At 36.5% G+C, this 16002-nt stretch overlaps 1 protein-coding gene across 3 annotated transcripts in view; it reads right to left on the minus strand.

Moving 5' to 3' along the window:
* Positions 1-16002, minus strand: part of NECTIN3 (nectin cell adhesion molecule 3) — a 70459-nt gene that overhangs the window by 14570 nt on the left and 39887 nt on the right. The window contains exons 6-7 of one of the 3 annotated variants that reach the window (XM_063349155.1): positions 3338-3476; positions 1989-2070 (exon numbers count right to left, since the gene is read on the minus strand). In XM_063349155.1, the coding sequence (XP_063205225.1) occupies positions 1989-2070; positions 3338-3476 (221 nt within the window). Of the gene's footprint in view, positions 1-1988; positions 2071-3337; positions 3477-4712; positions 8804-13500; positions 14571-16002 lie in introns of those variants that run through there. The other 2 variants (XM_063349148.1, XM_063349164.1) reach the window with 2 other exon arrangements.

The raw sequence follows: 16002 nt of genomic DNA on the forward strand, positions 1-16002 counted from the left end.
AAGAACAATAAAAGAACAATAAGGCATACGCTTTGAGTAGCCCTGTAAAGGATAAATAATCTTGTTGTCATTTTGCCATCTAGCATCACTACAAAGGCACAAATAACAAAGTAGTCTACATCTTCTGATTCTGTATGCAAGATAATCTTTTACCATAATACTTAAGGCATAGAAATGTATTAGCAGAAGCATGAGTCATCAATATTGCATCTGTTGATTATCATAGCAACAGAAGAAAGAGTTACTACCTAGTTAGCACAGAAAAGCATTGTTTCTTTTGTGTCATCCTAGGTGTTATACCACCTTCAAGGTCAGAAGACAAAAACCTATCATGCTTTTTGCCAATTCTATGTTTTATTCCTTCATATCATAATCATCAGGCTGCTAATAAAGTTATAGTAGATCTCATAAAAGCTTCTTGCTTCATTCAGCAACAATATTAGCAACTATTACTCAAAGTACTATTTATAATACGCGATATTCTTTTCATGCATTATTTTCATGAGAAAGAGGAAAGCTTTTATTGGCAACTCATATTTGGTGAACTTCAGTAACGAGCAGCCACGTGAAGAAAATCTACAAGAGTATTTTCAGCATTACTCCACCAAAACCCATCTTTTAAGATGGGTGAAGATTTTTTTCCTAGAGCATTTCTCTATCAGAACAAAAAGACTTCTATAGGTCCTTAAAGCTGCAGAGGTACACCAGACTATTAGAAAAACAATATTAGTTATAAACAAAGGATTGCCTCAATTACCTCAGGCTTATAGTTCAGCACATCAGTGGTTTGAACCGCATTATTTATACAAAGTACTGAAATTGGAACAAAAATCCCATTAAGAACAATTACAATTTAATTCTCACTAATACTGACAGGTGATAAAAGTTTTCTTCAGTGTAAGCAGAAATATAAAGTTCAGACTGACTGATTTAATATATACCAAAAAAAATATCACACTATAGTCAGAATCTACAGTTTTCATGAACAGACCAGTTTATTACATGAAATGAAATAAACAATGCTGTTAACTGAAGCTGTCTCCCATAAATGGGACCCCTCTGTGTTGCCTAGCACAAAAGAAGCCTTCTCAATTCACCTGGAGTTTCACAAGCAGCCCAATCCAGTGCAAAGCCATGCTGTAGCTAAGGGCAATCCTATCCTTCCTTGCTTCCCACTTATTTTAACTGACTCATTTGCTAGAATTAGCTTTCCAGCGTATCACCTTTGTGATCCTGTTATATCAGGCTACACTCACACAAACACTAAATGCTGGTAAGGTAGATCACAGCCTATTGCTGTCTTGTTTGGACAGCATTACTTTAGATCACATGAAGCTACCTGTGAAAACGTACTAAAAATTCAATTACTTGTCACAGAATTAGTGCAGAGTCTTTTATTGCTGTTAAAGAAAAATTCAAGAAAAGAGATAAAATTAGAAATTACATAATTGCAAGCTTTTAAAAGTGATTTAGTGGTGTTCATTGGGAATCAAAACCATACTTTGGTAAATTAGCCACGCCTAAGCCCAAAACCCAATATATCCCCAACACTCAAACCTTAACAGCTTAAAAGAATGGCAGTTGTAACTAGCAAGGAAGATGATGACACTGAAGTCACTTGTTAAGCTTACCAAGTATATTTGTTCCCCCATATGAAGATTGTTTTATAAAGCTATGTATATTCTCTTCATCACCACAGAATTTCAGCTATAGCTTTTTCTACTTCAGGAGGAGCAAAGTCTGTCAAACACTTAGAGATATGAAAAGGATCTATCTACCAGCTTCCTGACCTTAAGGATGACTTTAACACCAAGGACATGAGATTCAGATATCACGTATGCAGGGAAACCTCTTGGTTTTGAATCAACAATCAAAAACTCCATACATTACCAGGAAATCAAAATCAGACTAAATTAACAAAATAAAGGAAAGTTAACACTTTTCTTACCTCAATTAAGAGATAGATATATATATAAGCACTTACTCACCTGAAGCATAGCTTCTTTCTGCGGTATGGAGAATGCTCTCTCCTCACATGAGGATGGTTTGTGAGTGGGTGGAAGATCAATCCTGTAATAAAGAATGAATGAAATATGACATGCCACGTTTGTGAAGTCCAATTGAATGGTCAGTTAGATATTATTTATTTTAGCTCCCAAATCATCCAACACTCACGCAGGCACACGCACCTTTCAGTCAGCAATGGAGCATTGTAACGTTAATATACCCACCACTGGCAATAATTCAGTCACACACTTTTTGTAGAAAAGCACTGCCTATAATTTATTTGTCCTATAAGGTGTTAAGTAGACTGAACTCCCCGCCTCCTGTGTCATCCCCATCCCTCACCAACTAAGTAGGATTAGAGACTATTAGCATCTATCATTTCTAGGTTATGAGATACAGCTTGAAAAACCTTTGAAAAAGCCTTAGAATTATTACATACAAGACTTCTGTACTGTAACTTTCTCGGTGAAAGCAAATGGTTATAAAAGAATTAAAATGTTTAAGACTATCATGTAAATACACTTCAGCTACAGAATTTAAGAGAAATAAACAAGAAAACAGTATTTCTAACCACATTAGAAATTACTCTGTTGTAAGAAAACACTTGACTCGTCTTGCTAGCTCAAGAGATTCAAATGCTAGAAACTTGTTTTATGCCAAATGCTGTAAGTCACTTTATTCTACTCCTCATTAAGTATATACAGTCATGACAGACATTTTAATTTCTCATTCAGTTTAAGTGTTAACTGTACACAGCATGTGTGAAAAGACTTCTATTTACAGATATTCAAAGCCATCGTCATTTTTTACGCACGTTCTGAACAGGGTCTAGACATCATCCACTTTAGCTGGCACAATCTTTTCAGACATTTTTGTTTGCTCGCTTTTATTTGACTGTATCAGATGCTTAGAAAAGCATCATTTTACACACATATCAGGACTTTCTTAGTGCACTTTCACTGTGCAAAGCATGGTCAGTTTGCTCTCATGTTAGACCTACAGTTATGATAAACTAGTAGTCTGTGGCGTCAGTCAAGACGGACCTCTCTCCTGCCTTCCAGTTCAAAGGATGTGCATTTTTCTTTCCAAAAAAAAAAAATCTTCTGAAGAGATAAAGAATTATAACGACTCTGAAGTCACTCTTAGCTTCCTCAATTCTTTTTCAGAAACACAAGTGATTTTACATTTGTCTAATCTTAAAATACAGCCCTGAAATGATGACAGCTGAACAGCTGCTAAGGAAACTGAGACCTTTAAATTCCTGTATAGAACAAACGCTTTCTGCATATTGCCTTCAATTAAAAAAAAAAAAAATCAAACACATACTTACACTTTGTCAAGATAGGATGGCCTTTTTTTCCTTGGGGTCAGCAGCACTGTCACAAAGATGGTAATGATAAAAAGAGCAAGGACTGCTCCAATCACAGCCCCTGCTACAGCAACAGAAGATGTCTGCTTAAATGGCACATCTGCAATGTGATAGCATAGATTACACCTTTAAGAAGCTCCCAAAACTTCAACACTCAGATAAGCTATTTCAGCGTTATTCTGAGAAATGTTTCTTCCTTCCGTGACAAAACAGAAAGCCTCGTCCCGCACTAGCACTCCTGCAGTCTTGGCTCCAATCAGCCAATTACAAAACTGGTTGAATTATGAGAGCTCACGAACCATTAATATAATTTTAAAAATTTCATTGTCTACTTCTAATAAACACTAGCTGCATGCTTTTATTTTCTATCTCAAGGCAAGATGAAGTTACAGAACACATGCTTTGCACTTACATGAGCAAAAGAGGTGTTAATTCAAAAAACTAGATAACTATGGCTTTATTGGCAATCTTTCTTTATTTTAAAGCCACTGAAGTCTGCAGAAAGGAAAAAGGGAAACTTAAAATTAGGGGAAAAAAGATATACTACTAGGAGCGATGAACACGCAAACTCACTAATCTTCACACTTTAAGCTACAAGAAAAGTCATTTTTATAAATAATTTTAACAAGAGGGGAGAAAAGCTGTTTGGTTATTTTTTGTTTTTTTCTTTTTTTTTTTTTTTTTTTTAAGAAGCATTTTTCTTTTGACCTCAGCATTGTCAAATCTATCGTTTTATAACTTGCAAACTGAATTAACACACTTGTCAGTCTTTGAAGGTCACCCATATCACTATACCAGGTAGTTAAAAAGTTTTAAATCACAAAGCTGTGAAATTTGTTAGCATACTTGCTAACAGATGCTTATCAAATAATTCACATTAGCTTCGCTAAAACTTTTACCTGTAAAATACAGGTAACATACAGGTAAATTACAGAAATAACCATCTGATCTACATTGATTACTGGATCAGAAAGGTAATAGTAAAGTAGTTTAAAATTAAACACAGCTCTATGCTACTTGCAACATATTTGTAATGCAGTTTACTTCAGCTATTTTCCTTCAGAAAGAATCATATACTATGTTTATCCAAATGCCAATAACCATCCTCCAATTAATCTCTTACCAGAAGAAATTTTAGGTATTTTCTGCAGCTATGTATTCTATTCACACGTCAAAAACCCAAGACAACTATCAAATCTGTTTTATCAATTCCTCACAATTCTAATGTTGCTCTGCCTGTATGCTGGACAAAGGCTTTTTTTTCCTCATCCCTTGTTTCAAAAAAACAAACAAACAAACAAACAAAAAAAAAACAAACAAAAAAACCCCCAACCAACCCCAGACCATTTTGTTTCCATTCTGCTATAGGTATTCCTATACTCTCAGTGCATGTAAAAGACCTGACAGCAATACTCCCCTGGGATCACTCATGCAGGTATATTTTAAGTAGGTTGAACAAAACTGAAATAAGCATTTTTATGACTTCCTTAAAAGTTAAGAGATAAAGTCGTAGATTAACAACTTGCAGGAAGATAATTCACTCCGGAAGATCACAATAACTTACCACCTTCAGTGACCATTGTTTTATTTTACAGAACAGCTTTCTTGGCGTAAATTGCATTTGTCTGTCAATACCAGTCTACATACATAAGAACCACCATTCCCATATTCTCCTGAAGAATGGGCACATAATTCACTGGAAGGCTCACTGAACTGCTGCATTTTAATTGGCTTAAGTTTAGTTTACTCTTGGTTCCCTCTTGAAGTGAGGAAGTTGTGGGTAACTAATATACACTGTTCGGTCTAGAACCCATGAAGGTGCTTGGTCTTGCGATCACGACTTCACCAGAAGAGTTACTTGACTGTTTCATACTGTAATAACTTTTAAGTGTTGGGGTTTTTTTTCTGGTAAATTATGCTATAATATTGAAACATCATAAAGTATTATACTTTCAGTTAAAGTTTTGGGGTGAGATAGCAATAGCTGCCCATTTACCTCTGAACACTAGGAAAAATAGCAATATCCCAGCAACCCTAACAACATACAAGAACTGAGCAGAAATGCAATTACCATGGGGCTCGCTTAATTTGCTTTTTGCAATTGCTTTGGCAAAAATAGTAAGCACAAAAATTATATCAGTCTAACCAGTCTAATGATCAGAAACACAGACCACCGTACCAAGCTGAACAAGTCAGAGAGCACCTACGACGAATGGTGTCAGCTACACTGCATTCTCACTAGTTGGTGAGAAATAAATTGTAATTGATTCACTCCAAGAAATACATTTATGCAGAGCTACAGCAACTGAAAACAAAAAATTATTTTCTCTTTAAAGAATGTGAATCCTAGACAGTGTATGAGCTGTGCTTAAAGTGAAACTATTTAGACAGCAACTATATCTATTTATTGAGGTCCATACTCTTTAAAATAGTTTCTAAAGATACTTGTTTTATAAGCTTAGGATCTCCAAGAAGAAATGCTAAAAAGCTCATCTTCAACAGCTTAAATACTTTAGCTCCTTCTACCCAGCCTCTGGTTTTATTATGCTTTTTCATCTTCAACTTTAAGAATTTATCTGACAAACATTTTTGAACACTACCTATGTTCCAGAATGTAACAAAAAGTTTATTCACACAACAGCCATTTGTACTTACAATCAATTCTTTTTACAGCAGACATAATGTACAAAACATCGCAACACGCGTAAGCCCTATCCCTATTATCAACTTCAACTCCAAAACATTTCAACTTCTTAACCCATAGGAATTAAATATATATATATAATCTATATTTTTAAAAATCAAAACAAAAAATCCACAGAGACAAAAGCAAGATATCCCATGTGGAGAACAGGTTTATGGTTATGTTTATTTCCAAGTAACACCATCTTTTAAAGATGATATATCAAGTATTTTTTATTTGAAGAGAGGTATTATCTCTTTATTCCAGAAATAATTTGGATCAGAACCTTCTGCTAGAAATTTAACTCCTTTCCTTGTGTTTGCACTCAAACTACAGAGACACACAATATCATTTGCTATTGGTCTTGAGACTTTGGTCAATCATGTATCAGTACTCCATTAATCCAAACATAAACTTAAGTTGTTTAGGGATGCTTTTCCATTTGAATTTCAAATAAAGCTGTTATCTTATTCTGTTTTAAAGACATGCAGTCATATGCAATCACAGTGTATTGTCTACAACGCTCAATACAACTATTTTTGTGAAGCTCTAAATGCTGTAAGCTACCAAAGATCATGAGGATAGAAAAGAACTTCCAGCATGAACGCTCATGAAGCGGTCATAACTATGCAGCCTATATCATTTTAAAGGTGGCAGAGATTTTTCCCTTTTCAGGTTTCAAATACTAATAGCCTTATCAGCATCATTTTCTTGATCTAAACTCTTAAAAATGGCACTTCAAAGAATCTACTATTCTAATTATGAATTTAGCATTGTTCTGTAATTCATCTAAAGTTATCTCATTCCTCCCTACATTATCATCAGAATTAGTTTGGTGAACCTGCTCAAGACAACTTCAGATGTCAAGTGAGATGTCCTACATACGATGTTATTTTAAAGAACAGGAACATGAATATGTTGTTAAATCAGTATTGATTATTTGCAGGGAAAACAAATCCACTGCAGTACGAGACTGCACAATTTATCTAAACTCCTGTTTCATAGATTCTGTAGTTGCACCAGAGAGTGTGTTTTCACTATATGAAGTAGCAATGCAAGTGTCCACTTCCCTACTAATAATCCGCAATTCTAGTTACCCTCTTCAAAGCAAGCATTGTAACTTAGCCAGAAGCAGCGTAAAACCGCTGTTTTAACTTCTGGTCATAAAAATTCTAGCAAATGCTTTGACACCTCTTAGCATGCTTAATGTTTATTGGCACACAGGAAAATAACTAAATTCACATTAGCTTCCAGCTTTGAAATTATTAGCTTTCTTCCAATTCTACAGCTTTCAAATTCAATGGTAAGATTCCAAAAAAGCTTCAGAAACAGGTCTCTAAAGTTGTACCTTGTGTACTTGCAAAGAGAATCTTGTCTTTGTTAATGGGTTTTGACATCCTGCCAATTACAGGCCTAACAAAATATCTTACTGTATGTATACATATACACACTAGCATAAGGCTTTAGAAATCAATTGACTATAAAAAATAATTTTTCATCTTATTCAAAGATAAACCTTTGACCTGTTTACACAGTTACTCCTCAAAATTTTGTTCATAAGTTAATTTCAGTGCAATGACTTCTTTTAAGTACATAGTTACAAGAAGGCTCATTAAAATGCTAAGAGGTATTAATTTTTGTGCAGAAAAACCTAAAAATAAAGCTTTGATTCTGCTATAACTCATTTTAATCGGCAAAGTATTTGCTATACAGAAGCATTAAGTTTAACACGAATGGTATCTCAATTGGAGTAATTCACAATCTGCAAAGTAAATGCCCCAAGGGATAATATTCAATCATTGCCTTAGGTAAACTTGTTGTTAAATCAGAGAGCCAAGACAGCCACTTTTTATTCTTAAACAATTTTGAATGGCAACTTTAATTTAGCCTTTTTTACCTCTGACATAGACCAATATAAGCACTCTGCATTAAACCTCAAATCTTAAACAGTAGTACAGCATTGCGAAAAAAAGCAGCTCAAATACATTTTCCCCAGATTCAGTATTTCCATTTGTCAAGTCACAATATAAAAACCTTCAAAAAAATATCAGTTTCAAAAAGTTTATTCCTTCTCTTGTGTAAGTATAAACAATCTGAAAGTGATCAGCCAATGAAATGAACTGCAGGTACACATGTAATTTTCAGTGGTTACTACACATACCACTCCCTCCGAGATATTACCGAGCCATCTATGTGAGAAACAAAGTCTTCTTCATTGTCATCATAACATTCACCACCCATATACTTCATTCCCAATGTTCCACCTTCATAGTAATCCATTGGTCTTTCATAACGTTCCTGGTACCTGTTAATATTGTCTATATTGTTCCACTCTGGTTTTTCAGGGTCTTCTAAATAATCTTTAGATATTAAGCTGTTCATTGGATGCTTAATTTCTTTTTTTATACTGCCAGGGTAAGAATCCACATCATCTGACTGAAGAACATCTATTTGAGACTCTTTTTGCATATCTGACGGTGGAATGTAGTTCTTAGCAAAGTAGTCACCACGGAACGTCCGTCTTCTCCTATAGCAGATAACTCCAACCAGAACACTGACAAGTATGAGGAAGAGAGCCCCACCCACCGCACTACCGATGACGGTACCCCAAGTGTCTTCCTGCATTGCTGGCAAGGTTGATGTTGGGAAATCTATTATTCTAGATTCTGTTGCTAAACCTGTGATGCCATCAGTCGAAGGATGCCAGGGAACCGTGGGCAGTCGAGTGGTAGTAGTAGGAGGATCTAATGGAAAGAGCAAAGAAGTAGACAAGACACAGAAAAGGCACAGAATGTCAATGCAAGCTAAATCAGTTAAGGGTTTATAAGAAAGCAAAAGTTGATGGGTATGTTCTACAAGAATAGTTTTTCATTCTCAAGTTCATGGCATTACGAGAAGTCTTACACTTTCCACAGGCTTTGGATGAGCTTCTTTACATGTGGTTTTGAGCTATGCTGCAGCAGGATAGGGAGTATGGGGAGAAAATAGAATAAAAATAATCTTTAAGTAGACATCTTGCTCTCCTCCAAGTAAGGAGATACAGCTTTTCTGTTCAGATGTTCACTGTTTGTAGTTCATTATTTACCTCCCCCATGGAACAATGCTGTCTATCAGGAAAAACTGAAGCAGTCCTCTATGTTTCCACCCAGCAGTTAGGAATACTGGATCAAATTAACCGATTATGCCACAGAGTCAATTATTCCACATTAAATTCCCACTTCAGAAACTGTTCAGGGCACTGAGTATAAGAATGAAAAACCATGAGTTGTGTGCGCACTCAGCAGCACATGAACTACTGATTTTTAAGCTATTCTCTCCAAAAACACTTGTTGCATTAATACAACTTACTCAGCTTCACCTTGGGATTAGTGAAAGAAGCATAGTTAAAAATGGCATGTATTAATCTCAAAATAACACCTATGTTGTACAAGGAGCTTTCAGGATTTTAAAATAAAAAAACTGGAACATTTGAAGTTAAAGTGATTTCTATGCATTCCTTCTAAAAGCAATTTGATCCCTCATGCACAAAGAGACTTCCATATTCATTCTTCAGTATGAAATATCAACTGATTTCATGCCAGATTATGCAACTAAACAAGAGATTGCCAAATACCAAGCTTCTCCAGCATTCAACTTTTTCCTTTGTTCGTAAGGTCTACTGGAGATGTATGCATCTGTATTGAAGACAAGGTTGCAAGTGATGGGTTGATGACATTGAGAAAGCTTCCTGAGATTATCCCAGTCAATTGCAGTATTATATGCGACTCCAGTTTTTATTTCTGTGCTGTGCTGAATAAAACCAGCTTTTTGCCTTGCCCAATGCAAGGTAATTTTAAAATCAGTAAAGCAACAAACACTAAACATGTTATTATAGCTTGAATCTTTTAGAGAGAATATTACACGGACAGCCGAGTAGCTCATTATGTCATGTTATTTAGTTAAATGCCCATAAGCAAGATTCATGGAATTACTACTACCATATTACAGAGGCACCCTAAAGTTACCACCACAAAAAGTAAAACAGATAGAACTGGAAATCTGTCAAGCTTCCAGTTATTTGACAAATCATAACTTTATGAAGATTCATAAATACGATTTTTAATCTTACTACTCACAGACTGACATACAATTCCCTCATACCAGACAGAATTGCCACATTTGTCATGATCACTACAAATTGTACTTTGGACTGCACCTCACTGCTGAACACAGCATTTTAAGCTTGACATAAGTAAGGTTTTACAGATTTTTAAAGCACATAATTATATTACTTGACTATGTAAAAGTGGTGATTTGTTAGGGAGCTCCACATAAATGAAATTAATTTGACAGAAGACAGGAAACTGAACAAGGAAGATGCACTACCAAAATGAACAAGAGAAATTCAGATTATGATTTTAGTAAAAACTGATCTAAAGTGAGTTTAATAATTTAACAAAGAAATAGAGATATAAGGAATACAAGTTTACCAGTGTTCCCATGTCCCACAAATCCATAGGTCAAGAAGTTAAACTCAAAACCCTCTTCCTTGAAAATGTATTTGCTTTAGACACAAGATTTGTTAGCTTAAAATACAATTTCAGACAGTACCAGTGATATCTTCTTCCAGGCTATATATACATTTTGTTTTTTTTAAACTGGCTTTGTAATTGTTCATCTATTTCTCTCTGGTACTGATGTCTTAAGTCTCATCCTCCACATCCACAATATAAAATACACATTCATAAGTATATAGTATTTGCATCCTGGCAAGTTTAATCATTACATACATGAAATAAATACAGCGGCATTTACACTGTATTATAATATATTAAAATACCAATGTTTTATGAAAAGCTTTTCCTTCAAAACTTGTTTCATCCAGCAGTTGTCACACTGTCCGGCTGCATTATCTACAAGCACTAATTAAGATATTATCTTAAATTCATTGCAAATATAGTATCAATTCAGTGTTTGTTTATATGTATACCTACAATACATAACCATGATTACTTCTACTGTCTGTGTCAGTACCTTCTATTGTTGAAGAATGACAAAATTAAAGTCTTCCCTCCTTGTTTATAAGGCCAATTACAATTATGAACATGTGAAGTTAACTTCTAATGTCACCAGGAGCTTTCTGTATGTAAAACTATTTTTTTTTTTTTTTTTACTTCCTGCACCAAGCAAGTTTCTCAAATAGAAAACAACATTAAGACCAGAAACGCCAGAGTTCCTTACCTCTACTCCGTAACATTTTGCTTTCAAATCACATCTCAAACTCTATCTCCAAATTAAGAAAATACCGCTCTTTTCTGTTGATATGAATTATTTCATATCAACAAGCTGTTTAATTATAACATTTCACATAATCACCAATACCTGTTTCTTTTGAATTCTTAATGCTTTCCACAAAATATTAAGCACACATCATTTTAAGTTAATTGCTTCATATAGCACTTTATTCAAAAGCATCGATTTCCTACTGATTATTTTCTTAATTTTCCTAGTTTGTTTCAAAGCCTTTGATAGTTTTCTACCAAGAAAAGCAAGATTTGCTCTTTCCTTCAAATTAAACTCTAATACTACTCAAAGCACCATAGTCCTTGTACAGTACGCCCATTTTTCCCTCTATTACTTATTTTCCAAATGTTTCTGATGAAAGTCAGTAACAACTTTTAACAGCTTCAGTCTGATATTTTTCCTTTTCCCTTAAATGACTATTCTTAATAGAGTCTTCCCAGCTCTTGCAATACAAAACTTACAGGCAGATGAGTTTTTACAGTTGAGTAGAGACATCCAACCATATGACATGTCTCATGTCCCCAAACACTGCATCTCCCCCTCAGTCCCCCTGTAGTATATCCTTGTTCAAATGTCCAGAACCCATGGGAATTCAAAGCCAAGAAGCAGCCAAGTGTCAGAGAGATGAATGGGCAAAGAGATGGATGGATCATCCTTAGAACCAGACCATGAGCTTCAAAATCTAAGGTTAAATCCTATCTTGGTATCAACAAGCACACAATCTTAAAAATCAACTAGAGAATACAATATTTTTAAACTACAAACCATTCTGGATTTAGCCCACTATGAAGTATTTCAGGGGTAAGGTGATCAGCTCTGTAATAAGGAAGAAGAAAATTCAATACTGGCACACATCTCCTTTGGCTAAAATTTGTCACTTAAGCATTACAGAAACGAAATTTTGGAAGGGAAAGTGCTAGTTGTTGTGTATTAATACAATCAAAGTCCATCTAGTTGCAAAACCCATGATAAAGTCTAGTTGTCCTCATTAGAAAAAAACCAAAACACAAACCCCACATGATTCAAGATCCACACTTCAACTCCCACATCCCCTTCTTTGCCTTCTGCAAGACAAGGACCTGCTATCAGTTACTTACAATCCAAAAGTGAGCTGGCTTTGCAGAAATTATAAGATCGACCTCTCTCTTTTTCCAGTTCTCATTTTACAGAGTGGAAAGTGTGTGCCTGGATATGGATTACATACCATTTGCACAGAGACATATGTACCTCTGCTTCTTGACCTGCTGTTATTTCTAAATTTCCCTTAGATGCTAAGTACTTGATAACTCTATGTAGCTGAGCATTGTAAAAACAGCCCTTTCTTTCAACTGCTGAGAAGCTTATGTTGTAACTCCCTTGTAACAGCAGGGAAAGTAGCCTTTCCTTGAAAGAAGGCTTTCTGAATGTCTGAAACTAAATGGCTTTGAAGTTCATCATTGTTTTTCCAACCATTCCCACTCCACAGTCAAGCAGTGGGTAAGGACACTGTGTAACCCTCTCTCCACAAAGTCTTTTGTGTACACAGTTTCCGCAATGGAGTTAAACATTTTCCTTCATATTATCTTCAGTTCGTTCCCTCCTTTCTGGCAGCATGAAAGATAAGACAACTGAGATTAGCCTGAAGCAACCAACAACTTCTTTCATCAATCATCCATTTTCAAAGTTCAGTGTACTTTTGCAGTTTCTAGCTGGGATTTCCCCACGCTGAGTAAAAAATTTTGGCATTTCTTTGGGACATAGAACAACTGTTAGTATTAACATAACCAATCTTGCAAGGAATATTTAGGAACAATGTTGAAAGTTCAAAGCCTGCTATACCAGGCAGCATGCAAGTTAGCAGTAAGGATATTCTGGGACCTCTTTTTCTATACACCAGAAAAAAGCAGCTTATCAGTATCCCTTTTAATATATACTTTAGAAAATACAAGAGCATATGGGTGGTGGGTTGACCTCCGCTGGACACCAAGTGCCCACCAAGCTGCTCTATCACTCCTGCTCCTTAGCTGGACAGGGTGAGAAAAATACAATAAAAGGCTCATGGGTCAAGATAAGGACAGGGAGATCACTCGGCAATTACCAAGACAGGCAAAACACACTCTACTTGGAGAAATTAATTTATTACCAATCAAATCAGAGCAGGATAATAATAAAATCAAATCTTGGAACACTTTCCGCCCACCCCTCCCCTTCTTCCCAGGCTCAACTTCACTCCCGATTTCCCTCCCTCCTCCCACTGAGCAGTGCAGGGGGACAGGGAATGAGCGTTGAGGTCAGTTTAATCACACATTGTCTCTGCCACTAAGCGTTCCTCCTCTTGCTCTTCTCCTGCTCCAGCATGGGGTTCCACCCAGAGGAGACAGTCCTCTATGACCTGTTCCAGCTTGTCTTTTCCTTGGGGTGGACAAGGACTGCTCCAGTGTGGGTCCCCCACGGGGTCACAAGTCCTGTCAGCAAACCTGCTCCAGCATGGGCTCCTCTCTCCAGGGGTCCACAGGTTCTGCGAGGAGCCTGCTCCAGTGAGGTCTTCCAAGAGGGTCACAGCCTCCTTTGGGCATCCACCTGCTCCAGTGTGGGGTCCTCCACGGCCTGCAGGAGGCAGCCTGCCTCCCCATGGTCTTCACCTTGGGCTCCAGTGCCTGGAACACCCCCTCCCCCTCCTTCTTCACTGACCTTGGTGTCTGCAGAGTTGTGGCTCTCACATATTCTCATTGCTCTCTCCTGCCTGCAACATTTTTTTTCCCCACCCTTCTTAAATATGTTCTCACAGAGGCTGATGGGCTCAGCCTTGGCCAGCGGCGGGTCCGTCTTGGAGTCAGCTGGCACTGGGTCTATCAGGCATGGGGGAAGCTTCTAGCAGCTTCTCACAGAAGCCACCCCTGTAGCTCCCCCACTACCAAAACCTTGCTACACAAACCCAATACAGTCTGTATTCACAATGCTCTCTTAGAAAACAGGTCTATATATGAAGAAACAAAAGCAAAAATGATGACCAAGCTCTGCTATGTTAACCATGACAACACCTAGTCTATAAGAAGGTGACTCTGTACTTACAAGTCACATCTTCCTAGAATTGCTAGGATTGTTGGCTAACAAAGGCTGGCTTTACTTTTAACAAAAAGTAGTGTCTTCTGAAGGCAGTAATTTTAAAAGATGACAGAGGAAGCAAATATGTCCCTATCTGAATGTGAGTCTTGTAGGTCACCTCTCTTGCAAATGGAGAAAGAGAAGCTGTGGTAAAGAGAATATAGGTGAGGGGACACAGAGCCAAGAAAATAAAGTTCAATGCCTTGTGTAAAAAACTGAGTAAATCTCTATTACAAGATCAATTGCTTAATACATCAAGCCAACAGCTTGTTTTGGAAAACCTGTTGCTGCAGGACTAAGTCAGGAACTTGAATAACACTTGATCACCTCCAAACTCCATGAGAAGCATGACTTGCTTTTGCTGGACGACTATACTTTACATCAGTGAACAAATAAGAAATAGTGAAGATGTGTGACTCAGTCTTTTGACAGCTTCATAAACCTCAACAATTTGAAAAATGGCAGCCTTGTCTGCTATCTTCAAAATTTCTCTATGTTTTTGCCAAGTTGTATACAGTGGAAAACAGCTAAGACAGAAAAATAAGCTAATTAAATGATTGCTCTACTACAGTACAGTAGTGCCATGTTCACCATTACTACATAATATCTGCTCAGTTAAGTCTAGTATTAAGGTGGTAAGCAGTTTGACTTTCTACTACACCAGTAGTTTACTACTTCAGTCTTATTTTCTGTCCTCCTGCCATCAGTCTGTGTCCCTTCTGTAGAGTAACATAATGATTATTATTTTAGATGGACATTTTTGCTAATTCATAATCACTTACCCATCCTGCATCATTTTAAGGGCATTTCAGTTATTTAGAGCACCAGTCACACTGAAAAGTTATTTTTAAGAGTTACAATAGAATAGGTTTAATATTAATTTCTGAAAAGAATACAGCTGCTATACTTTATGATTGCCTCACCCCTCTCATTTTAATCAAGGCTCCTACATGCTAGAAGTGAATATACAGTGCTTTTAATCAGTGTGGTATAATCTTCTCTAAGGTACCTAGAGTGGAGTGCTGGATACTTGTCTCAGCATTACACTGATGAGTATGACTTACCTGAGCATTAGTTGTAGCAACATGGCACTAGATTTATTCTAAGTTGCCTAAAAATCACCTGTACTTTCTTAATGTTGGTCACGCTACACACTCCAAGATTAACATGCAGTTTTTAAAAGCTGAAATTAATGTCAACTAAAGTATTTATTTTTATTGGTGCGTGTAACTTGTAGAACCATGATGCTGTATGATCTCTAGGCAGCTGAGATTCATTTTTGGTGCTCCCTAAAACCAGCTAAGTTTTGCTGTTTGCAATAAAGTTACTCCAGCAAAACAAAGTTGCTGAACAAACCTGAAGAGGAGCACACATGTAAGCAGCATCCATCAGTCCACACCGAAGACCAACTACTGCAGCTTAACAATCTCTGCTGTAAGTTAAAGTTAAGTTGCATTTACCATAGGCTAGAACATAAGCTGTCATCACAGCTCAACTAGTAGGTATTTCTAGTCTACTTTTTCAAAAACTTGATTCATTTTAGGAAGCATCATATAAGAATTTTTAGTTAGCCCAT

This window comes from Chroicocephalus ridibundus, chromosome 1 (assembly GCF_963924245.1).
Source record: "Chroicocephalus ridibundus chromosome 1, bChrRid1.1, whole genome shotgun sequence".
Lineage (NCBI taxonomy): Eukaryota > Metazoa > Chordata > Aves > Charadriiformes > Laridae > Chroicocephalus > Chroicocephalus ridibundus.